Source organism: Phycodurus eques, chromosome 4, assembly GCF_024500275.1.
Source record: "Phycodurus eques isolate BA_2022a chromosome 4, UOR_Pequ_1.1, whole genome shotgun sequence".
Classification (NCBI taxonomy): Eukaryota; Metazoa; Chordata; class Actinopteri; order Syngnathiformes; family Syngnathidae; genus Phycodurus; species Phycodurus eques.
In genome coordinates this window covers 3,884,404-3,911,106 of record NC_084528.1, presented here as the reverse complement: position 1 = coordinate 3,911,106, position 26,703 = coordinate 3,884,404, and the positions used below count along the sequence as shown (strand labels likewise).

Sequence of the window (26,703 nt, the reverse complement as noted above, 5' to 3'; positions counted from 1 at the left end):
TGCACGACTCCAAAACAGATGGACAGTTTTAAAAAAAGAGAGGTTTAATAAACGAGCAGAGGTCAGTACACAGGCAGGCAATCCAAAAAAGGCAACAGTATCCAAAAAACGGGAGGCAAAGAGGCAAGGTCAAAAATCAGAGCAGGGTCTTGTCTTACTATGAGTCAGTGACATGGAACCAAGGAATGTTGGAACGTGACAACAAGGTACAACAAACTGGTGACCAGAAAGAATGAGACAGGAGGTTAAATGCATGGGTAGTTAGGGTAAACGAGGCACAGGTGGGGAAAATGCTCTCAGGAGCAGGTGTGTACAAGACAGGGGGAAGATAGTTTCTGACCTTAACAGCCGGCCCCAGAGCCCCAGAACCCCAGGATGCGCAACGTGGAAGTCCCGAATGAGGGAGTCATCCACGATAAACAACCCTACCACACACCCATGACACTTTGGGTTGTTTTTTTTTTTTGGGCTCCAAGAGAGACATTTTGAAGCCCATCTTGTTTCTCAAAGTTTTTAGCAAATAGAGATGTAGTCTTATCTTGTATGGCGTGTTTTATATGTTTGGATTATGGTGCGAGCCAGTAGATCCTTTGTGCACATGTTCGAGCAGCTATGATTTCATTGATCACTGCAAACACACACGTTAGAACACATTACATCAAATTAAAATTGTAAAGTCTCAAATTAAATTTCAAAGGGGCCACTAGTTAAATAAGGCTGGTTTATTATGTCGGATGCTGTTTGAGAAAACTACAATTAAATATATTGTAGTGTCGAGGAAGTTGACAATGGAATACCCAGCATGCTGAGCGGCTTTGCGTAAACTGTTGACTTATTGATTGACTTTATTGTTGATGTTTGATATTAATTATTCCCTGTAGTAGTAGTAGTAGACATTATGTGTGTTCATCCACCCTGTTTGTTTCATTGTTTTTCATTAACTTTTGGTGTACGTATTCAAGCACTGTGAGTTTTGTCTTGTGATTAATGACCTGCCTTGTTGTCCCTCACTTGTGCAGTCTAGTGGAATATCATTATCAAAGCCGAACTGCCTCTAGGACGCCTGCACAATACATGCCATAGCTCACATAAAACTCAATCTGTCCAAGTGGCTAGTAGGAGAGGCAATGTTACTATCCGCTATTCTCCCCGTGCCTGCGTGGGTTTTCTCCCCCATCCCAAACACATGCATGGTAGGTTAACGGAAGATTTTAAACTTCCCGTAGGTGTGAATGTGAGTGCGCATGGTTGTTTGTTTCTATGTGCCCTGCGATTGGCTGGCGACCAGTTCAGGGTGTACCCCGCCTCTCGCCCCAAAGATTGCTGGGATCGGCTCCAGCACGCCGACGACCCTAGTGAGCATTAACGGTTAAAAGAATGGATGGATGGCTGGGTGGGTGTATTTTCAGTAGCATTACCCATCTCAAGTGTTTATGACAGGGGTGTCAAACTCTTTTTTTGTCACGGGCCACATCGTAGTTATGGCTTCCCTCTGAGGGCCGTTATGACTGTGAACCCATATAAAGGAATTATCACCTCATATAATTACACGACAAATTGATGAATAACTACTTTTAAAAGCAGAAGCCTATAAAACATTTTTCAACTAGTACATTTCTTTTCAAATTGTTTTTCAAAGGGGGGTTGATAACAAAAAATGCTTGCGATATCTCAACGTTATTACAATAGAACACAATTAGCAATTTTGATTTGCTTTCCCGGGCCACATAAAATGATGTGGCGGGCCAGATCTGGCCCCCGGGCCACCAGTTTGATAAAGGTCGTTTATAAGATGTTTTGCGCATGCGCTGTAACAATCTCTGATTCTCCCACAGTTGATCACGGAAGTAGAGCTGACACGTCACGGACCGAATGAAAGATGGCGAGCACCTATGAGAGTTTTAACTTGTAAGTGCTGGGATCATTCCGCCAAAATCACGTTGCTTTGTTTTCTAGTTCAAGGCAATGTAGAAGTTAGGCATTTGTTTACTGCCTGAACGATAAGTCAGCGAGATATGGCAGGTTGGGTCTAACCACGTACCGCCGTGTGTTGTTTTGAAGACTTACGTCACTGTTTACGCGACGAAAACACGCTTGACACTCGACAAAGTTTTATGAATAAATGCCACGTTTTGCTCGCTGTTGATAATAAGATACAGTTAAATGTTTTAATGAATGGCACCGTCTGTTTCCAAGTCTGTAGTTGGAGTGCACGTATGTGTTTGTCGCTGTAGCTCTCAACAATAGCCACCAATTTTAACCTCATTTTCAGCCAATAAATACGCTTTAGCCTTACACAGTTCCGTTCCTTGCTGTTGTAGTTTGTTTCTGTAAAATCGCTTTCTTTAGCTGGGTTAGAAGATAGCGGTGCTAGCAGTTCTTGTCTTTTTTTGCCCATGACAGGCGCACTACAGCAGATAAATTTTACATCGAGGCTTGTGACGATGACTCTGTGGACGTGTTGGCCATCGATAGGGTGTCAACTGAGATGACGCTGACAGGTAGGCATTCATTATGTGATAAACATTTAAAACTACCCTTTCGTGAGTTAATTGTCACAAATGTAATGGTGTTTACTTATGAAGGTTTGGATTTTGTGCACACTTAACTGTTGCCACTGTGGTCCACAGTTAAGAGGGACATTCCTACATCTGCTGAGACCAGGCCAATATGTGGACTCATGGGGACGATACGCTTGGTGGCAGGTAGTACGTTAAGCCGTAAACTGTGAATTATCTGAATTTAGACAATCCAGATATCGTGAACCTTCCTGGTTGTGTTAGGTATGTACCTGATCATCATCACAAAGAAGAAGAAAGTGGGGGACCTTCTGGGCCATGCTGTATGGAAGGCTCTGGACTTTGATGTTGTCTCCTATAAGAAGACAATACTACACTTAACAGATAACCAGGTAGAATGTCCCTCTTTGACTGCAATGATTGTACTTGTGACCCTAGTTTTGGGTTGTGTCTGACCGTATTATGTTATCCACCTTTTTCCTGGGGGTGCTGATGTGGAAACTGTTATGGGTACAACTTCGCCTGAAATGTTGTAAGTTGTAGTGAACCATTAGTTGATGCAGGTTTCATTTACTGTAGAGATTTATCTGAACATTTATTGTTTTCTTTTTTTATACAATGATTAGCCCCTTTAGCATTTAAAAATCCTTACGTAGCTTGGGAACATGTGCTGTTGGCGATTATACTAACAACCAGACAAAATTAAATCGGTGGCTACAAGAGAAATGTTTCGGACAAGCACCCCAGACTATGGCCATGTTCATACTGCAGGGTATGATGCCCATTTAATATGTTTTGTTAAATCCAATCTTTTTATGTAGTCTTTTGCATTACAAAAACAAATGCGACTTCTAATGTGAAAGGAATGCGTCCGGGAAGTGTCACGCATGGGCACAAAACACGACGTCACATGGTGCAGTGTGTTTACAAAAGTAAATGCGGCCCCTCGTGTAGGTCTCAATCCTTTGTGGCAATTGCAAGGATTTTGTGCAACCAGTAAAGTATTTGTCAACTCTAAATCGTCATCTTCTCGCCACTGACTGTTTTCTGCTCCTTCATCTGCCATTTCTTTTTGCGGCTGTTTGTTTCGTCGAACAATTGTGACGTTTTTGTCGCCTTTTTTTACTTATAGGTTGGATGAGCGTGTCCATACTGCAGTCACATCGGATCATACATGCCAATCACTTGCCTTTTGGCGAAATTCGCCGTTTTGAACTCAAAATAGGCCATTTACGTGAATCGTATAGATCTGCTGAGTCTTTCCTGGGTGGGGGGCGGGGGGTTATGGTCGCTGTCGTCATGGGCTGTTTCGTACTCCTTGAACGCTGGCAGTGAGATCCATTCAACACATCCACCATCCATACACAGATGTAATTGTGACTATTAGTCCGCGGCGGGCTAATATGCATCGGCCTGAGGTTCCGCCTGTGCGCTCTGGACCTGCTTTGGGGCAAGTCACAGGAGTTGACGAGACCAGAAAAAAAAACATCCGCCACTTCTGCTGTTAAAAAGTAACGGTAGTTTTACTCAGTTACAATGATCCAAATGTGGCTCGCTACCTTTATTTATCAATTATTGCTTATTTGTCAACTATTTCGTGTGCGAGACTTCGACTTCCGCATCGGGTGCTGTTTGCGCTAATCCAGTTTAACCACGAGTGACGTTTAACTCTAGTTCACCAATCAAACGACAAAAGAAAGTCACATGAACTCACACAACGTCTTCCCTTGGGCTTCCCAGACATGGGTATTAACACTAGATAAGCCAGCCCGGCTGATTGTCGTGCCTACGTGGCGGCTATGTTGGGAAGGTCGTCGTTACCATGAAGGCAACGGTGAGCCATTCGTGTTTAGACAAACACTAACAACAGCTTTCATGTATTATAAGAGTATTTGTCTGGCACTGTCTTCCCAAATGTAGATATTTCAGCTCACTTATAACTTGAGAAAACACCGTGCAGTAAATTGCAGATGTTTTTGGGGAGTTTTTCCTCAAACACGCACACACACACACAACATCAGAATTGGCACATTCACATTTTATTTTGTAATTTAAATTTTGTTTTAATTGATGTTCATGCTGTGGTTAAAAAAAAGTCAGAAGTTCCTCACTATTTACTCATTACTTGAGATATAATTTCACTTTGTACTTTTTACTCTCCAGTAATTTTTTGGAGAATCCATGGTGCTCGATTCCCATGTTCCTCCGCGTAACTGATAGCTTGCAGTTTAAACTGTGCTTCATAAGCTCTCTTCGTAGGTGCCATTTTCAGGGGGTCCTTAGCCAACCGATGCACATACCTGAACTATATACCTACTGGGGGCGTGTCTTTAGTGTCCTCTGTCACGCGCACCCTTCCCCCTTTACGTCCGCCTTCCTCAATATAAGCAGCGTGTCAGCAGGAAATGCTCCCAGTCAGTCAAGCGGAGCGCTCATTAAAGTCACACAATAACATTGACAGATTTTGGAACTTGGTGCACACACAAGGTGCCCCGCATTATTAGGCGACCCGCATTAAAAGACGCCCCGTCCATTTTGGAGGAAACTTGAGACTTTTAATTGCGCCTTATGGTCGTGAAAATACGGTAATTTATGTTAAAATAAAAAAAATTATCTTGAGTTGGCCCAGGGGATCCCCCCCCCAGTCCCCCCCACAATGTTTTTTTTTTTACATTTTTTATTACCTTTTTCATGCCTTTGTTGTTTGCATGTCTGTCGGATACATGTGGCATTTCGAACATACCAAAATACTGTTTTGAAAACACATTTTCCTTGTAACAAAAAAACAAAACAAAAAAAGTGTCCAGTTTTCCTTCATACACTGCTCTTATGTTGTCTGTATTACACACATTACACCTGTTACAGTATTATATTTTCAGGAGATTGAGATATTCGGATATCGATGATTGAATGACTTTAAGGGTTTGGCTTGGCTCTACCTCTACTTTAAGGTGAATATGACTGTGTCTCACCTCTTAACAAAACATGACTAATCTCCGTTTCCGGTTCATATTGGAAATCGCGCCCATAATTCACATTGAGGCTCATGGGAGCTAGGAATAAGGTTGTAGCCTTTCATTTCTGTAAAGATATGTTTGAATCATAGACAGGCAATAAAATAAACTGAAACATAATGTATACATTGCTATAGGAGTTGCCAAATGTTACGGAACATCTGTATTTAGTTTTGGCAATCACCAAAGGTTGACTCGTTACGGCCGTAACACTGATTGTTCCGGCTATTGGGGGAAGGAAAAAAATAAATCCAGTGTCCGACATTACCGTCACATCTACATTGAACAGCTGCTTGGTGCATTCTATTTTATTACGCCCCCCGAGTGCTAAGCCGCAGAGGCGAATATTCTCTTGGAGTCCAGTGTCAACGCAATGTAAGTCACTGATCATCGCCTCCATGGTAGCGAATAGGCTACACTTCTTAAAATGCTTTTTTACAAGTGGCATGAAGAGAGGGCGAGGAGTGGATAGACGAAGACGATGTCAAAGACATGCTAGTTGCTAAGCTATCATGTCATTCAGTCGCAAAACATGTACATCCGTGATTTTGTGATACAGGACACAATTACACACAATTCTGGCTGGAATGTCATTTTCGTGGAGAGTAATCAACTTTTAACAACAAAATAACAGGCCAATTAATACATGTTTAGAGATGTACAGTGGGTACGGAAAAAATTCAGACCCCCTTAAATGTTTCACTCTTTGTTATATAGCAGCCATTTGTTAAAATCATTTAAGTTCATTTTTTCTCATTAATGTACACATAGGATCCTGTATCGACAGAAAAAATGGTATAGTTGAAATATTTGCAGATTTATTATAAAAGAAAAAGTGAAATATCACACAGCCATAAGTATTCAGACCCTTTGCTCAGTATTTAGTAGAAGCCCCCTTAATAAGCTAACACAGCCATGAGTCCTTTTGGGAATGATGCAACAAGTTTTTCAAACCTGGATTTGGGGATCCTCTGCCATTCCTCCTTGCAGATCCTCTCCAGTTCTGTCAGGTTGGATGGTGAGGGTTGGTGGACAGCCATTTTCAGGTCTTTCCAGAGATGCTCAATTGGGTTTATGTCAGGGCTCTGGCTGGGGCATTCAAGAACGGTCACGGAGCTGTTCTGAAGCCACTTCTTGGTTATTTTAGCTGTGTGCTTAGGGTCATTGTCTTGTTGGAAGGTGAACCTTCGGGCCCCGTCTGAGGTCCTGAGCACTCTGGAGAAGGTTTTCGTCCAGGATATCCCTGTACTTGGCCGCATTCATCTTTTCTTCAATTTCAACCCGTCGACCTGCCCCTGCAGCTGAAAAACACCCCCACAGCATGATGCTGCCACCACCATGCTTCACTGTTGAGACTGTATTGGACAGGTGATGAGCAGTGCCTGGTTTTCTCCACACAGACCGCTTAGAATTAAGGCCAAAAAGTTCTATCTTGGTCTCAGACCAGATAATCTTATTTCTCACCATGGAGTCCTTCAGGTGTTTTTTTTTTGTTTTCTTTTAGCAAAATCCATGCAGGCTTTCATGTGTCTTGCACAGAGGAGAGGCTTCCATCGGGCCACTCTGGCATAAAGCCCCGACTGGTGGAGTGATGGTTGACTTTCTAGAACGTTCTCCCATCTCCCAAATGCATCTCTGGAGCTCAGCCACAGTGATCTTTGGGTTCTTCTTTACCTCTCTCACCAAGGCTCTTCTCCCACAATTGCATAGTTTGGCTGGACGGCCAGCTTTAGGAAGGTTTCTGGTCATCCCAAATGTGTTCCATTTAAGGATTATGGAGGCCACTGTGCTATTAGGAACCTTAAGTGCAGCAGAATTTTTTTTTTTTTTTGTAACCTTGACCAGGTCTGTGCCTTCCACAATTCTGTCTCTGAGCTCTTCAGGCAGTTCCGTTGACCTCTTAACATCATGGACTGTAAGCTGTAAGGTCTTATAGAGGCAGGTGTGTGGCTTCCCTAATCAGGTCCAATCAGTATAATCAAACACAGCGGGACTCCAATGAAGGTATAGAAATTATTATATATTATTATTATTGATATTTCAGTTTTTCTTTTTTAAGCTGCAAACATTTCAACAATTCCGTTTTTTCTGTCAATATGGGTCGCTGTGTGTACATTAATGAGGGAAAAAATTAATTTAAAGGATTTTAGTAAATGGCTGCAATATAACAAAGAGTAAAAAATTGAAGGGTGTCTGAATACTTTCCCTACCCACTGTAAATATAAAATAATACATATTTTATATTTACCACGTCTGATCCAGAAATTAATTCATACATTTCTGCACACATCACTTCAGAATGTGGGCACGTTAAAAGTAAATTATTATTATTCATAAATATTTGAAATATAAGCTAAGATAACCTTTATTAGTCCTACAATGGGGAAATTTGCGTTCGTTTCAGCAGCAATTGTGGCTATAGGAAATGTAAATGTTATAAATAGCGTACAAGAAGTACATTGCACAAAATAGAAACCATAACTATTGTCCATACATAAACTATTCAATTCAGTCTATCAGCAATTTTATTTGTTTGTTTGCAAAATAGTGCGCTGAGTTTTAATTTTGACATTTGGGATCTGATTAGTCTGTTTTATTAGACTTGCTTTTTTTTATTTTTATTACCAGGGTTGAAAATAGAAGAGGCAAAATGCGAATTAAGCCATAGGCACAGATATATTTCATTATGGAACGTCAAAATCTCTCAGAGTGGTACTTTAATTCAGGCTGCAACTCCCCCGCCATTGCAAGGTTGATGTAATAAAAAAATAAAAATGAAAAATATTGAAGCTGTAATTTATTAACAATTATGACTGTCATAAGGTAATGTTCTTTAGAAAATGTGGACATTCAGACAAATTTGGACAAATTGTTCTGGAAGTGAATTTTTATTGGTTAGCAGCTCTGCTATTGCTATATGATTATTCACAATTGAAAAAAGATTTTGGTATGTCCTGTGGTGCTCAGTGTTCATTCTTTTCCAGATGTTAGACAACAAGACCTTCTTGTCCATGATCAACAATGTACTACATACAGACAGCTTCTACTTTGCAACAGACTACGACCTGACCCACACTCTGCAACGCCTGGCCAATACCAGTCCCGAATTTCAGGAGATGAGCCTTCTGGAGAGGGTGTGTGGAACAATTCATTTCCTGCACATTGTTTCGTCATTCTATGGATTGATGAGTTTCCATTGAACAGTTTGAATTCCCATAGTTATGAGCAAAGTCACAATTGAACATATGTGGACATCCAGTGAGCCATTGTATTGAGCTTCGAGTTTTGATTCTTTCCACACTGCAAATCTAAAACCCTGTTTCCACTAACAGACCTCTGTTTGACAGCAGGAATGGGAAGAACACGAGCAATAGACTGTTTCAAACAAACATTTTCATTAACAGCCTCATACCAAGAAGGAATAACAATGTTTAAAAATAGGGAGAAACTGGAAAAGGTGTGTAATATAGCTTATTTATTTCACTTTTAATTACAGGCAGATCAGCGTTTTGTCTGGAATGGCCACCTCTTGAGGGAATTCATTGCGCAGCCTGAGGTGAGGCATTTGTTTTGACTTTTTAATTTGTACACTGAAAGTGAAACACATCGTTAAACACAGCAATTTGAATGTTGCCATAAACAGCACCTTAGGTCCTTCAATAATACCTGTAATGACACTTACTGTCAGTCTTAACCCAAATTGTAGTGCGAGAGCAAATTTGAATTCAGTGAACAATGTCTTGGCTCGCTTCATGTCTGTTCCATCAGAATAGTACTCCTGACTTTGTGTGACTTATATTTCACTGTTTATTAAAGTAAAAGACTGTATTGGTGCCATAGGAATGTGAGACTTCCCATGACTTCCCCCATCTTGCATAGATACAGTCCCCTCCAAAAGTATTGGAACGGTAAGGTCAATTCCTTTGTTTTTGTTGTATACTGAAGACATTTGGGTTTCAGAACAAAAGATGAATATGAAACAAATGTTTTGAACTCTCGCTCTTATTTCATGGTATTCACATCTAGATGTGTTAACTCAGGACAGAGTAACTTTTGTTTTAAGTCAACCACTTTTCAAGTGAGCAAACGTATTGGAACTGACATGATTAAATTAACTTAAAGTGAATAACATTTAATATTTGGTGGCATAACCCTTACTTATAATAACTGCATCAAGCCTGTGACCCATTGACTTCACCAGACTGTTGCATTCTACATTTGAAATGCTTTTCCAGGCCTTGACTGCAGCCTCTTTCAGTTCTTGTTTGTTTCTGGGGTTTTTTCCCTTCAGTCTCCTCTTCAGGCGGTAAAAGCATGCTCTATGTGGTTCAGGTCCGGTGATTGACTTGGCCAGTCTAAGACCTTCCACTTTTCCCTCCACAATGAAGTCCTTTGTTGTGTTGGCAGTGTGTTTCGTGTCATCGTCTTGTTGCATGGTGAAGCTTCTCCTGATTAGTTTGGATGCATTTTTCTGTAAATTGTCAGACAGAATGTATTTTTTATTTTTTTTTCCCCCCCAGAATTTATTCTGCTGCCACCATCATGAGTTACATAATCAATAAAGACTAGTGAGCCTGTTCAAGAAGCAGCCATGCAAGCCCAAACCATGACATTACCTCCACCATGCTCTACAGATGAGCTTCTGTCTTTTGGATGATAAGCTGATCCTTCCTTTCTCCATACTTTGACCTTTCCATCACTTTGGTAGAGGTTAATCTTGGTCTCATCAGTCCAGAAAACTTTGTTCCAAAAGTGTTGTGGCTCATCTCTGTACTACTTTGCAAAATCCAATCTGGGCTTCCAATTATTTTTGCTGATGAGTGGTTTGCATCTTGTGGTATGGCCTGTATATTTCTTCTCTCGAAGTCTTCGAACAGGGGATTGTGATACCTTCACCCCTGCCCTGTTGAGGTTGGCAGTGATGTCACTGACTTATCTTTGGGTGTTTCTTCACAGCTCTCACAATGTTTCTGTCATCAACTGCTGTTGATACCCTTGGCCGACCTGTTCGATGTCTGTTGCTCAGTCCACCAGTAGTTTCTTTCTATTTGAGGACATTCCAAATTGTTGTATTGGCTATGCCCAATATTTGTGCTATTGCTCTGATCGATTTTCCCTCTTCGCTCAGCTTCAAAATGGTTTGCTTTTCTCCCATAGACAGCTCTGTGGTCTTCATCTTTGCTTAACAGCAAATCCAGTTTTCACAGGTGAAACCCAAAGCCAAAAACGAGCACTATCTAATGTTTAAGCAATTAATCTAAAACGCAACACCTGAGCAACTAGAAATACCCATGAGTCACATGTTCCAATACTATTGCTCACTTGAAAAGTGGGTGGGTTCAAAAAAAGGTGCTCTGTCCTGAGTTGTTTAACACATCTAAACATAAATACTATGGAATTCTTTTGCCTCATATTCACCTTTTGATCTGAAATCCAAATGTCTTCATTATACAATAAAAACAAATGAATTGACCTTGCCGTTCCATAGTTTTGGAGGACACTGTACATTTTAACTCTGAAGAATTGGGACACCCAGTGCTGAAGCCTGTCTAACTGTATTTCCCCACTGTTATTTTTCTTCTTACAGTTACACAAGTTTGTGTACCCTGTTGTCCATGGATGTATCCTTTTGTTGTCTTAGAGCAGCAGTTTATTCCTCCCCATAGACACTTTTTGGTGAGTGCTTGGCCTCGTATGAACCAATGTTAATATGATTGCGAGATTTTGAATAACCAACTTGTTTGTGCTCTGTTGTTATTACACATACAGTATTCTCCCCATCTTCTCCGGGTACATCAGTTTCCTCCCACAATCCCAAAAAGTGTATTTTAGGTTAAAGTTTGATGACTGTGCATTGCCTGCCGGTGTTTTGATTAGATAGTGATCTGTCCACCTTCTCATCCTAACTCACTTGGCTGCAGGTAGGGGCTTGGTCATCCTTGGCCAGTAGCTCTGACTCCTGACTTTTCAGTTCTACTTTCTTAACACATTTTTATTAGTCATCATCATAAAGTCGAGCTGCATCAATGGGAAATTGTTTGACTGGAGTATTATCTCCAGAAGGAGCTGTTTCAGAGCTGGTGTCCGCTACTATGTCCGAGGTAACAATACTCGCTTACTGACACTGTGCTGTATGCCAATTTCATGTCATTTGGCAGTCGTCTTTTAGTGTATAATGACGATGACCCTAAGAACTGAGCGGTGTGTTTATGAAGCAAAGCAAAGCAAATTTACTTATGTAGCACATTTCATGCACAAGGTAATTCAATGTGGTTTACATCATTAAAAGCATTTAAAAGTAAATACCGTATTTTCGCGACCATAAGGTGCACCGCATTAAAAGGCGCAGTCTCAGTTACGGGGTCTATTTCTGTATTTAGCACATACGTAAGGCGCACCATATTATTGGGCGCAGGCATGGTAAAACATATGCTAGCTTAAAACATACAGTAGCATGCATGCACGCTAAAACAATGTTTTTAAAAAGGCAGCGGGAGCAAAACTGAGTTGTTGTACTTTATTAAAGTATTTAACAATGTACTCACGTTATATTTTGATCAATCCTCATCCACAAATCCATCCAAGTCCTCATGTTCTGTATCCGAAATGAACAGCTGGGCAAGTTTTCCAACAAACACGCCGGGTTCCCTGTCGTCATTGACTGAGTCAGTCTCGTTGCCGGGGGCTGCTTTCGCGAAAGCTCGGACAACAGTCAAAGCAGATACCATAGACCAAGCACCCACAATCCATTCACACATGCTGGGGTAACTCGCCCGGCGCTGCCTCCCAGTCTTAGTAAATCTGTTTGTCATCTGTCATCCATCGCTCCCACGCCACTCGCAACTTCACTTTGAACGCCCTGTTTACACCGATGTCCAGCGGTTGGAGTTCCTTCGTCAAGGATCCCGGAATGATGGCAAGCTCCGAGTTCATTTGCTGCACTTGGTTTTTCACAGCGGCTGTGAGATGGGCTCGCATGGAATCACCGATCAACAGGGACGGTGACGCGTGGAAAAAAACCCATCCGGTCTCTTTACATACACCTCACTCAGCCACTCTCTCATTTTCTCCTCGTCCATCCAGCACTTTTGATTGGCCTTAACAATGACTTTGGGTGGAAACATTTCTTTAGGCAGCGTCTTCCTCTTAAAAATCAACATAGGTGGCAGTTTCTGTCCATTACCATGGCAACCAAGCACAACAGTAAAAGCTGACTTCTCGTGCCTCGTTGTGCGTATCACTACCGTGGTGGTCCCCTTCTTCTCTAGAGTCTGGTTCACCGGGATGTCGAAAGTGAGGGGCACCTCGTCCATGTTGGTGATGTGGTTGGGTTGGATGTATTTGTCGGCAGTCTTTTTACTGCAGTAGGAGCGGAAGATGGCCAGCTTTTCCTTGTAATCCGCCGGACGTTGCTGCGCCACTGGTAGTCCTTGCCCGGATGGATAGATGGCGCCGTTTCATAAAACAAAAGCACCAAGACAGACCTTGAAAATGTTCGATTTTCATTTCTTCTGCAATTGTTATTGCCCTCAGTCGAATGGTGACTGTAGAGACGCTTCTCCCAGCTATTCTTTGCTCATGAATCTATTGCTCGAGTTGGTCTTCCAACTCGGTCAACCTTGCCTTGTTTCTGTGGAAACTCAGCTTCGTCTTCTTGACTTGGCGAAGCTCATTTTCCTGCTTCCTCCACCTGCAAACCATGGATTCATTAATCTTGAATTCTCTCACGGCTGCTCGATTCCCATGTTTCTCAGCGTAACTGACAGCTTGCAGTTTAAACTGTGCTTCGTAAGCGTGTCTCTTCGTAGGAGCCATTTTCGGGGGTCCTTAGCCAAACCGATTTTGTTTGGCACGATGCACATACTATATACCTACTGGGGGTGTGCCTTTAGCGTCCTCCTTCACGCGCACCCTTCCCCCTTTACGTCCGCATGCTGTCCTCAGCCATGTCTGGTTTTCCTCTGTATAAGCACCGTTTTGGCCGGAAATGCTCCGAGTCAGTCAAGCAGAACGCTCATCACACAACAACATTTATAGATTTTGGAACTCTGTGCACACTTAAGCATTATAAGGCGCCCGACCATTTTGGAGAAAATTTTAGACTTTTAAGTGTGCCTTATTGTCGTGAAAATACAGTTATAAAAAGCAGCTTAAAAACTTTTAAAAATGAAGAGAAAATAAAAAAACGCACAATGCAAGAAAAATCTGTTAAAAATGGAAACGCTCCAAAAAGCATTAGAAACAAAGAAGAGTTTTTAACCTGGACTTAAAAACAAACACGTGGGCCTGACTTCACTTCCATTGGCAACTTATTCAATTTGTGTGCAGCACAGCAGCTAAAAGCCTGACGTTGGCCACTTATTTGTACAATAACCACTGCTCTTCCTTCCTTTTACTTCTGTGATTTCCAAACATCATGTTAACTCAAGTTCTTTTCCCAACCTACATCTATGTTTGGGAAACGGTGAAATGCAGCCACATCCAGTGGACATGAGGTCCACATGAAGTAGTGTTCCTTGGTGCCACAGGCAACCATGTTTGTAACTTCTGTTTTTTGTTGCTAGGAATTGATTCAGAGGGCCATGCTGCGAATTATGTGGAGACCGAGCAGATAGTGCAGTACAACAGTTCTAAGGCTTCCTTTGTTCAGGTAAGCTAAAGCATAATTCTTGTTGGAGAGATTTTCAGATGTGTCATGAATTGCAGTATTTGATAAATGTCTCCTGCTAGCTAAAAGAACAATTAACATCGAGGATGTGATAAAGCCATCAACACTTTTTTAGTTTTGCTTCATGTACACAGCGGTATGGATGGTGGGATAAATGTAGATGCATGCATGGTTTGTTTTATCTCCTTCACAGACAAGAGGCTCAATACCCTTCTACTGGTCCCAAAGGCCCAACCTCAAGTACAAGCCAAGACCACAGATCAGCAAAACAGTGAACCACGTAAAATACCCTTTTGCATTACTGTACTCATTAAAGACCTATCTGCCAGTTAACTCATATGGTTTACCTATTCCCACTCTTTATTGCCACAGTTGGATGGATTCCAGAGACACTTTGACTCACAGATAATTCTTTATGGGAAGCAAGTCATTTTGAATCTGGTAAGATGGGTAAAATGAAATAATCACGTTGGTGGTAACCTTAATGACATTTCATGTCTTCATTCAATTTTCATTGTAAGCACTTCCTAACTCAAAATATACTTAAATTAACTTAGAGTAGTACAAACAACAAAACTTGAACTTTGATATAAAGTTGTGGTCAAAGAAGAAACTAATTTGATGATCTCTATAAGGATACATATTTTTTCCCTCTTCTCGCAGATCAACCAGAAAGGCTCAGAAAATCCACTAGAGCAGACTTTTGAAAAGATGGTGGTCGGGTTAGGAAACGGCACCATCAAGTAAGAGTCACCCATTATGCACATTGTTCTTCACTTCTGGCTCAATTAATCCTTTATGTCGATAATGCTTGCTTCTCTTCAGGTACATAGCGTTTGACTTCCACAAGGAGTGCAGTCGGATGCGGTGGCATCGTCTGCACATCTTGTTGGACATGGTTGCTGAAATCCAGGAGGAATTTGGGTCAGTTTGCTTCTGCTTTTACTTTAGGGAGCCAGCTATATAACAACCTCACACAGGATTTGTGGTAGATCTGATGCAGTTTGGTGCTCAATCCAATCTCTACATTTTGTTTGTAATTTAAAAAAGATGGTTGGAAAAAACAAAATATGTACCTGACCTGTACAGTGGTACCCTGACTGACAAGTTTAGTTTGTTCCTTGGGCAAGCTCGTAACTCAATTCAGTCGTATATCAAATCCATTTGTCACATTGAAATGAATTGAAATGTCATTAATCCCGGTGGAATGGTGGACGACTGGTTAGAGCGTCTGCCTCACAGTTTTGAGGTCCGGGGCCCCGCCTGTGTGGAGTTTGCATGTTCTCCCCGTGCCTGTGTGGGTTTTCTCTGGGCACTCCGGTTTCCTCCCACATCCCAAAAACATGCATGGTAGGTTGATTGACAACTCTAAATTGCCCGTAGGTGTGAATGTGAATACAAATGGTTGTTTGTTTGTATGTGCCCTGCGATTGGCTTGCGACCAGTTCAGGGTGTACCCCGCCTCCTGCCCGATGATAGCTGGGATAGGCTCCAGCACGCCCGCGACCCTAGTGAGGAGAAGCGGCTCAGAAAATGGATGGATGGATGGATGGATGGATGGATGTCATTAATCCCCCCCAAAAGCATAATTTTTGTTACGATTGTAATAAAGAAAAATAGCACTGCATTGTGAAATATAAATATAATGGCCATGGCTCAGGTGGTAGAGTGGTCGTCGCCCAACCCGAAGGTGGTTGTATCGATCCTGAGCCCCTGTAACCATGTTGAAGTTTCTTTGCAGCAAGCTACTGAACCCCCATTTGCAACTGATGTTGCATCCTTTGTAGATGAATGAGGACAGTTTTAAAGCGTTTTGAGTACCTTGATGGTATAAAAGCAGCATATACAGTTGTGCTCATAGGTTTACATACCCTGGCAGAATTGATGATTTCTTGGCAGTTTTTTCAAAGAATATGAATGATAACACAAAAACTTTTCTTTCACTCATGGTCAGTACTTGGGTGAAGCCATTTATTATCAAACAACTGTGTTGACTCTTTTTAAATCATAATGACAGCAAAAACTACACAAATGATCCTGATCAAAAGTTTACAAACCCTTGAGATTTTGGCCTGATAACATGCACAAAAGTTGACACAAATGGGTTTGAATGGCTACTAAAGGTAACCATCCACACCTGTGATATTTATGCTTATAATCAGTGTGTGTATAAAGGTTCAGTGAGTTTCTGGGCTCCTGACAGACCCTTGCACTGACATCTCTGGATTCTGAGGTAATTGAACTGTATAAAACAGGAAAACTGTAATTACGAAGCAGAAAACGAGAGATTCTGTTGAAACCAAACCATGAAGGTCGACCAACATACATTTATGCCACAATGGCCAGGAAAATTGTTTGAGATGCACAGAAAAACCCACAGATGACTTCAGCTGAAATACAGGACTCTCTGGGGAAAAAAGTGGTGTGGATGTTTCAAGATGCACAATAAGGAGGCACTTGAAGAAAAATGGGCTGCATGATCGAGTCGTCAGAAGAAAGCCATTACTACGCCAATGCTACAAAAAAAAAGAATTATGCTTACAATATGCCAAACAGCACAGAGACAAGCCTCAGAACTTCAGGAACAAAATCATTTGGAGTGATGAGACCAAAATAGAACTTTTTGTCCACAACCATGAACGTTACATTTGGACAGGAGTCAACAAGGCCTATGTTGAAAGGTACACCATTCCTACTGTGAAACATGGCGGTGGATCGCTGATGATTTGGGGATCTGTGTGCTAGAAAGGCACGGGAAACTTGGTCAAAATTGATGGCAAGATGAATGTGGCATGTTATCAAAAAAATACTAGAGGAAAATTTCAGCCCGGAAGCTGCGCATGGGACGTACTTGGATATTCCAACATGATAATGATCCAAAACACAAAGCCAAGTCAACCGGTCATTGGCTGCAGCAGAATACAGTGAAGATTCTGGTGTGGCCATCTTGGTCTCCTGACCTCAATATCATTGAGCCACTCTGGGGAGAGCTCAAGCGTGCAGTTCATACAAGACAGTCCAAGAAATTACAAGAACTGGAGGCCTTTTGCTTTTTTATACTGGCCACTCATGCCAGAGTAGCATCTGCTCCATTTGCACACTGATTGAGGAGTATCTGTAACATTTGCACAACCAACATTGTCCCAGATGATCGCACTACTCGTCACTTTAAACCGCATACACTCCTTGAAGTCTCAGCGCCCTTTGCACAATGGTCATTGCACCAGACGATTGCAATATTAGTCGTTCGAACTGCTCTAAGTGCTAGAGGACTCTGCATCTTTTTGCACAATTGTTTTTTGTCAATGTCTTTATGTCCCCAAAGTGTTCTGTAAATTGACTGTTTGTTGTACTAGAGCGGCTCCAACTACCAGAGACAAATTCCTTGTGTGTTTTGGACATACTTGGCAAATAAAGATGATTCTGATTCTGATTCTGATTCTGAAGAAGAATTGGCAGCTTTACCATCAGAGAAAATAAAGAGCCTCATCCACAACTACCACAAAAGATTCCAAGGTGTCATTGATGTTAAAGGAGGCACTACACGGTATTCAAAACTGGGGGAAGGAAACGTTTGTGTATTTTCTGTTGTCAATATGATTTAAAACGTAAACACACTTGTTTGATACTAAATGGCTTCACCCAAGCACTAACCATGAGTGAAAGAAAAGTTTTTGTGTTATCATTTATGTTCTCTGAAAAATGGCCAAGAAATAATAGATTCTACCAGGGTATGTAAACTTAAGAGCACAACCGTAGGTGAAAACCCGTTTTAAAAAACAGGGTAAGACTGCTTTCAGTACAAAGATGAACAAAGACAGGTCTGGGACTGCTGTCAAACATGACCTCTTTTGCCCATGATGCCAAATTCAGTCTGAAGGTGAAAAAATGATTTGTAAGAGAAAAATTATACGAAACCGAAAAAAATATAACAATATTATTTGTCATAGCGAACAAATAACTTCTTTGTTGGTAGAATGAAAATGAAAACCTAATGTTTAACGGACAAACACATTTTAACATTGGATGAATATCCCTCATGAATAACATTGTGGTTTTGGGCACAGGTACTTCATGGTGGATTCAGACGGGAAGGTATTGTTAAACCAGGAGGGAGCTTTTCGAAGCAACTGCATGGATTGCCTGGACCGTACCAATGTCATCCAGAGCCTGCTTGCCAGACGCTCACTGCAATCACAGCTGCGGGTAGGACTGTCATGCTGCGAGCAGTGAACAGTTATAAAAAATAACTCAACTAGTCATTGTCCTTTTAGCAGTGTATGCAAATGACACATGATAGAGGAGTTAATCTAAAGTAATCTGCGTTCATGTTTCTTGTTTCATACATGCAGGCATCTCGTTTGAGGTGCGTAACCGTGTCCTTTGACACACAAAAATGATGAGGGACGCAAAAAGCATTGTGAATGTGCGTCCACTGACGCACAATATTGCTTGCGTATGTATGTGTGCAAGGCTTGAATTAAGCGGTCCTGCATCGCAATTTCCGGGTCAAAATTAGCATTTTGCACATCAAAAAAACGCATTGAAAAGCAAAACTGCAAATCAGGTTTACCGCGGAGATGGTCGCGAAGACGGAAGGCGGCAGTGACGTATATGACACAACGCGCTTACATCACTGATGGGTGGACGTGGAAGGGAAGCGTTCGATTGAGAAGCGCGAAGACAGCGGTTGCAAAATGCGACGCCGAATTGAGAAGAGAGAGAGAAAAAACAGAGGAGGGTTTTGGTGAGGGAAGATGAAGGAAATATTTTTCTCGAGGTTTCTTCATTTTAGTTTGAACAAATTGAACACTTCCAAAACTTGTAGTAGTACGAATAATATTTGTCTTATTCCTAGGCAGCTGGTTGAAGCACGCAAATGCACAGCCATGAACCTAATGTATTAATACAGTATGTCACAGAATGCTAAAATGCTACCCGTTTAAGATGCACAAAGGCTGTTAATGCTTTAAAAAAAAAATTTATGCGCATTGTGAATTCAAAAATAAAAACGGTTGGCTATATAAAAAAGGAAACCAACTAGTACGTTAAGTGAAATGTCTTATTTTCTCTTCTGTATTCAGAATTGCTCTTTAACTAAGCAAAAATATAGTTTACCCAAATAATTGATTGTTTGATAGAATTTCAGTAGGATACTCTAGTACTAAAATAGTTAGCTGCAGCCCTACATTCAACTCCACCATTATATTGTCATAATTTTATTGTCTCATAAAAGCCTTGCTTCGGGTCCCTGTGCGATTAAGCTGCAAAAACGTGCTCCTCAAAATTAGAAAGTTGCTCCTCAAATGAAGAAATGATTAGCAAAACTGCTCCTCAAAGAAAAAAATTTTTTTTTTAGCCTTGTGTGTGTGTGTGTGTTGCTGAAGTGCTTCAGCGAATCATTAGCCACTAAAATTATGTGTCCTGTATTGGTGCTAGCCAGTCAGAAGAACTGTAGAGCGGGTTATTGTTCAATAAATACAATGGACACAAGACTCTGCTAACACCCAGCGCGCCGCTCTCGACGCAGCGCCGCCGCTCACGAGATGATTCAAGACATATGGGGTGCTTCTATTTTAGCAGCTCAACATATTTCAGGCTTTATGGTAGTGAGGACTACCGACTAATCACATGCGAGTTCCGCCACCCTTTCAGCCAATCCAATTGGCATCGCAGATGGTAATTACTGAAATCACTGACTGTGCACAGAACAAACAGAGACAAGGAGAGAAAGAGAGTGCGTGTAAGTTGAGTTAAAGATGGAGAAAAATCAGAACATTTGGTGCAGAGTCATTTATGTTTGCACTTCTCAGTGGGAAGTTCCCACTGGGAGTTCTTATTAAAAGTGCATATAATATGTGAAACGCCACTATGAACAAAACAAAGGTTTTGAACAAACATAACCTCCAAAATGGTTCCGTTAAAATAAAATATGTACAATTTTTTGTGACTTTACTGTTGTCAAGATGCCAAACAGAAAACGGGAAACCCAAACTTCATTTTTCTTAAGTTCAGCACTTTATTTGAACATGTAAAACGTTCTCTTTTTATTCACTTGCTCTTATTGTGAAATGCATCCCAACTTTTATTTAGTAAATCAGAGAACATTACACGATTGTGCTCGTATGTTTGATTACCAGGGCAGAATTTGTATTAATTGTTTATATTATTGTAAGTATTTAACATGCTCTAATATCATTATAGCAATGGCAGAAAAAAACATCAATGATACTATCGTTTATCTTGAAAGTTTTTGGGAAAATATATTCTAAAAAAACTTGCTATCATGGCAGGCCTAAACACATAATATATTGAAAGAGAGCAAGAGCAATGGATAACCAAAATATTGTACAAACAGTATAAAAGAGTAACAACTGCATTAAAAATCTGCAATATAGCGGAACCGCCATGTCGCGGAGGATTACTGTATCTGTATTCCGTGATGATTAAATTGCAGGGACTCATTGTTCCAGGGCTGGGACTCATTGTCTCCATGACATGTGCATCCCGGGACTCACATAGTCTCAAGTGTAAAATGGTCAATCTGCCTGAACTATATTCATGGTTTTCCTTTAATATCTGCATACCCACAAGGGTTAACAGTTATTCTCCAAAAGATGGCAGCAGAGCCGTGTCAGTGAAACTGTAAAAATTGGCAAATGATTTGTTCTAAGATGAACAGCCTTGAACAAGCATGTCCTATGTGTCACCACAGAAAATGGGGGTCCTCCACATGAACCAGCAGATTGAGGATCAAGCAGATTTTGAAAAGATGTACAAAAATGGTGAGCCGTCTATCACACAGTACTTTAGTTGTTGTTCACTGTGTACTATTGCACAGGCGTGCACTCTCTTCAAGTCATGGTTAATATAGTATGATCTTGGTTTTGACCTCCTCTCCCTGCTGGTTTATTTGCAGCTTGGGCTGACAATGCTGATGCCTGTGCCAAACAATATGCAGGCACTGGAGCATTGAAGACCGACTTCACCAGGTCAGTTATTAAAAACAGTTATCATCCATATATTGGTCAACTTCACTGCAGAAGTTGACCTACTGAACAGTTGCCACCACTGTTAAATGAAGAGATGCATAATGACTTTAGAGTGACGCAAATGGAAAATGTGTCCACTATCTACATTGACGTGTTTATTCCTTGTTGAACCCAAATATTTAGATTTTTCTTTTCAGTTGTGCATCTTGAAGGGTAAATTATGCCACAAGATGAAATGCCTTATATCATCACCAAAATGCTTCTTATAAGTCCTCTGGAGAGATGGATGTGTGCTTATTTTTTAGGACGGGGAAGAGAACTCAGTGGGGTCTGCTGATGGATGGCTGGAACTCCATGATCCGATATTATAAAAACAACTTCTCGGATGGATTTAGACAGGTACAGTTTGTCCGGATTATTTAGACAACCTCAACCTTTTGCATTAATATTTGTTTTACATTGAGGTTACAGTATAACAATGACTGTGTGTCGGTAGGGCCAGCTCAGCCAGATTCAATTTAGAAATGACAAACCAGCTCCACTCCGATTGAGTTGGGCAACTTTTATGTCAAAGTACGGGAGTCTTCCTTATAAACTTGTGATTAACAGACTTCATAAAGATCTAAAACAAAATTAGAACTTTGAAGCCAATAGAATATCCATTGCTATTGCAGTCATCCATCCATCCATCAATCCTTTTTCTGAGCCGCTTCTCCTCACTAGGGTCGCGGGCGTGCTGGAGCCTATCCCAGCAATCATCGGGCAGGAGGCGGGGTACACCCTGAACTGGTTGCCAGCTAATCGCAGGGCACATAGAAACAAACAACCATTCGCACTCACATTCATACCTACGGGTAATTTAGAGGAGTCAATTAACCTACCATGCATGTTTTTGGGATGTGGGAGGAAACCGGAGTGCCCGGAGAAAACCCACGCAGACACGGGGAGAACATGCAAACTCCACACAGGCGGGGCTGTCTGATGAAAGAATCATATGGCTATTCAGTTCAACTTGATTGAAAACCTGCAATTTTAGCCCAGCTCTGACGTACATAATACATTAGTTGTCTGCGTTATTGTAATGGCTTTTCTGAAGCAGGGGGATGTCGCCACCGGTAGTACCTATATAGCGGCTGAAATAAGTATTTAACACGTCACCATTTTTCTCATTAAATATGCTTCCAAAGGTGGCATTGACCTGAAAATTTCACCAGATGTCGGGAACAACCCAAGTAATCCATACATACAAAGAATGTAGAACAAATAAGCTCAGTAATTAATTGTGTGTAAAGATGTGAAATGACACAGGGAAAAAGTATTGAACATATGAAGAAAAGGAGGTGCAAAATGCATGGAAAGCCAAGACAACACGTAAACTCTTATCAATAATCAAACAGCAATCCAGCCATTTGTCAGTGCAAATGAATATCAGATGGTTCAGTCCTAATTAATGGCCTACAAAAAGGTCTCATTGCCAAGGGTAAGAGCAGCGTCTCAAAACCATTGCAAACTTGTAGTTGCAAAACATACAGTTTGAACAGTAAATATCTCTTTAAATATCTCTTTGTAGTGTATTCAATTAAATATAGGTCGAACATGATTTGCAAAGCATTGTATTCTGTTTTTATTTGTTTAACAACGTCCCAACGTCATTGGAATTGGGTTTGTTATTTCTTTGTAATGTATGTATGGATTACTTGGGTTGTTTCCAACATCTGGTGAAATTTTCATGTCAATAGCGCCTTTGGAAATGTATTTGATGAGAAAAATGGTACCGTGTTAAGTACTTATTTCAGCCGCTGTATATCAAAACGTATCTCGTGCTCACCTTCCCTTGCATACCTAGAAACTCACTTAAATTACTTTTTTTGTGATTCTTTACACTGCAGGTCCAAGTGCCCAATTATGATTGAATGCCTATGTATTTGTGTATTTTCCTAAAAAGTCAATGCAATTCACAGGGAACAAAAATATTTAATCAACAATATTAGCTTCACACACACACACACACACACACACACACACACACACACACGCGCACGCAAACATACACATTTTCAAAACTGCAGGTCTGAATGTTTTTGTTTTTTTTTAAACTCAGGATTCTATAGACCTGTTCCTTGGTAACTTTGCTCTGGATGAAGCTGATTTGGCTACACCATTGCGTGAACCCAAAGATTGGAAGTTTCTGACAGTAAGACTTGGATAACTTACTGTGTAGTCTTATTTTTCCTTTCTTTATTTTAACACAGCTTGTTTCGTCTTTCTTTCTCAGTTGCCTATCATCATGGTGGTAGCGTTCTCCATGTGTATCATCTGCTTGCTAATGGCTGGTAAGACGATCATCATTAACCTGTAAAAAAAACAATTGAATATACTTATAAAGTATGTTTCTTAACCTATAGCGGCCAGGTGGCCTGTATTTCACTAACGGGTTCTCCATCTATTTTTTGCTTAAGAAAATGAAACTGGAAGTCTTTTCCTCTAATATCAATCCGTTTTGGAGCGATCGGTAAATAACGAATTGCCCTTGGAGCCCTTGAACAAAACAAGCATGCGCACATGTACCTAACCTCACTATTTTCACTCGTTACTGTCTAAAAACACCCAGACTTTCAATATAGGTGACAATTAGACTGCAAAACACGGACTAGTTTAATAGGGACATGTGGTTGTTTTCCGTCGCTGACATCAGCAGGTTTCAATTTAAATGTGGGTGGGCCAAAATCTGGCTGAAAATCCAACATATCATCAGAAAACAATCTACTGAGTCTATTTTGGGGGTACCTTTTCTCTACAGACATTGTTTTTACATTCAGAACAATGGAATACTGTAAGTGCCAATATTCACAGCATTAGAGAGGTCCTTACTATTCCTGGTGTTCCTCTGTAGGTGACACATGGACAGAGACTCTTGCTTACGTCCTGTTCTGGGGAACGGCCAGCGCGGTCACTTGCGGCCTCATCTTCTTCAATGGGCGGGACTTTGTCGATGCTCCAAAGCTGGTCCAGAAAGAAAAGCTGGACTGAATGTGTGCGTGTGGAAAGCAGCTCCGTCCTGGCGAGCTCACCACCTCCTCCTCTGCCACGTTATCGCTTTACCCCCAGCAGCATCATCATCAGGCCTGGAGCCTTTACTAGTACAGAGGGTAAGAGTCGAGGATGGTGGGGAGTCAGCAGGGCCACCCCGTGTACGACCAGGTGCCTAAGACCGAGACTGTGCGTGCGCGGACCTGCTGCTATCCACACAGCTGCAACACAGGGACAGGACAGTCTGACACGGGCTGTCATGTACACTGAACTTCTGGAGTTGGCGCTTATCCAATGTCACTGTACCTGTTTTTAGAGGACAGCTCTGGGATCTTCATCGGATTTCCCGTTTGTCCCGCCACCTCTTCATTGGGATCAAACTCAGAAAAGCTGTAAATGAAGTTACGTTACAGTATGTCAGGTTTGTTTTTTAATAAATCATCAGCGCAATATTATGATATCCAGTAAAAGAGCTGAATCAAATATTTTGCCTTGCCTAAAGATTTTAGTTTGGCTCAACACTTTTCGATTATTGTTGTACTTTGTGGTGGGGTCAAGCTGTACTGCGGCATAGTGAGTGCAGTTCATAATAATAATGGCAACTAAAAACATAGACACAACTCTGATTATGCAGTTGTACACACACCATTGTTAAATGACTACTTCTGAAATTGTCAATCAAAGCCAAGCATTATTGATAATTGTATTTTACAAGTATTTGGTGTATGTCCCTGCTTCAACACTGTATCAAAGGGTGGCTTTCAGTACTAGATACAATTCTCAGAAATGCTGCCTTAAATAATTATGTGCAGTAGTTAAATAGTGCATCAGCATATCTTATCGGTCTTTCAACCAGTCCTTTGTATAAATAGGTTTATATAAATAGGTTTATACTTTTTGAAGAGTTTACTATGTGTCATCAGTCAATGGTCATTCTACCGTATAACGTGTACAGTGGGGCAAAAAAGTATTTTGCCAGCCACCATTTGTGCAAGTTCTCCCACTTAAAAAGATGAGCAAGGCCTGTAATATTCGTCATAGGTATACCTCACCTATGAGAGATACAATGTGGGGAAAAAAATCCAGAAAATCACTGTCTGACTTTTAAAGAATTTGTTAGCAAATTATGGTGGAAAATAAGTATTTGGTCACCGACAAACAACCAAGATTTCTGGCTCTCATGGACATGTAACTGTCCTCCACTCGTTACCTGTATTAATGGCACCTGTTTGAACTTCTTATCAGTATAAAAGACACCTGTCCACAACCTCAAACAGTCACACACCAAACTCCACTATGGCCAAGACCAAAGATCTGTCAAATGACACCAGAAGCAAAATTGTAGACCTGCACCAGGCTGGGAAGACTCTGCAATAGGTAAGCAGCTTGGTGTGAAGAAATCAACTGTGGGAGAAATTATTAGAAAACGGAGGACATACAAGACTACTGATAATCTCCCTCGATTTGGGGCTCCACGCAAAATCTCACCCCGTGGGGTCAAAATGATCACAAGAACGGCAAGCAAAAATCACAGAACCACACGGGGGGACCTAGTGAATGACCTGCAGAGAGCTCGGACCAAAGTAACAAAGGCTACCATCAGTAACACACTACGCCGCCAGGGACTCAAATCCTGCAGTGCAAGGCGTGTCGCCCTGCTTAAGACAGTACATGTCCAGGCCCGTCTGACGTTTGCTAGAGTGCATTTGGATGATCCAGAAGAGGATTGGGAGAATGTCATATGGTCAGATGAAACAAAAATAGAACCTTTTAGTAAAAACTCAACTTGTCGTGTTTGGAGGAGAAAGAATGCTGGCTTCCATCCAAAGAACACCATACCTACTGTGAAGCATGGGGGTGGAAACATCATGCTTTGGGGCTGTTTTTCTGCAAAGGGATCAGGACGACTGATAAGTGTAAAGGAAAGAAAGAATTGTGCCATGTATCTTTAGATTTTGAGTTAAAACCTCCTTCCATCAGCAAGGGCATTGAAGATGAAACGTGGCTGGGTCTTTCAGCATGACTGATCCCAAACACACCGCCCGGGCAACGAAGGAATGGCTTCGTAAGAAGCATTTCAAGGTCCAGGAGTTGCCCAGCCAGTCTCCAGATCTCAAACCCATATAAAATCTTTGGAGGGAGTTGAAAGTCTGTGTTGCCCAGCGACAGCCCCAAAACGTCACTGCTGTAGAGGAGATCTGCATGGAAAAATGGGCCAAAATACCAGCAACAGTGGGAGAAAACATTTGACCTCTATTATATACCCTTTGTTGGCAATGACAAAGTATTGAGATGAACTTTTGTTATTGACCAAATACTTATTTTCCACCATAGTTTGCTAATTCTTTAAAAATCATACAGTGATCGTCTGGACTTTTTTTTTTTTTTCCCCCCCCTTCTTCTCATTTTGTCTCTCATAGGTGGGGTATAATTATGATGAAAATTACAGTCCTCGCTCATCTTTTTTAAAGTGGGAGAAC

The 26,703-nt window shown here is 41.2% G+C and overlaps 1 protein-coding gene across 2 annotated transcripts; it reads left to right on the top strand.

Annotated features, from left to right (window-relative positions):
* Window positions 1–1,828: 1,828 nt before the first annotated feature.
* Window positions 1,829–26,604, top strand: LOC133401120 (phosphatidylinositol-3-phosphatase SAC1-B). 2 transcript variants are annotated; one of them, XM_061673671.1, is made up of 20 exons: window positions 1,829–1,908; window positions 2,404–2,501; window positions 2,631–2,705; window positions 2,784–2,911; window positions 8,518–8,667; window positions 9,030–9,089; window positions 11,121–11,154; window positions 11,533–11,634; window positions 14,098–14,183; window positions 14,395–14,481; window positions 14,574–14,642; window positions 14,865–14,944; window positions 15,027–15,125; window positions 18,269–18,407; window positions 20,917–20,986; window positions 21,121–21,193; window positions 21,499–21,592; window positions 23,295–23,387; window positions 23,469–23,526; window positions 24,087–26,604. In XM_061673671.1, exons 1-20 carry the CDS (start codon window positions 1,880–1,882, stop codon window positions 24,221–24,223), a joined length of 1,761 nt encoding a protein of 586 aa, XP_061529655.1. In that variant the 5' UTR covers window positions 1,829–1,879; the 3' UTR covers window positions 24,224–26,604. The 2 variants fall into 2 exon arrangements, with proteins under 2 accessions (XP_061529655.1, XP_061529654.1); XM_061673670.1 differs by having other exon boundaries at window positions 2,631–2,708.
* Window positions 26,605–26,703: the final 99 nt, after the last annotated feature.

Coding starts and splice junctions, on each gene's coding strand:
- LOC133401120 (XM_061673670.1), top strand. CDS start 1,880: ATGGCGAGCACCTATGAGAGTTTTAACTT. Junction 14,482..14,573: donor TCAGCAAAACAGTGAACCAC/GTAAAATACCCT, acceptor TTATTGCCACAG/TTGGATGGATTCCAGAGACA. Junction 15,126..18,268: donor GAAATCCAGGAGGAATTTGG/GTCAGTTTGCTT, acceptor TTTTGGGCACAG/GTACTTCATGGTGGATTCAG.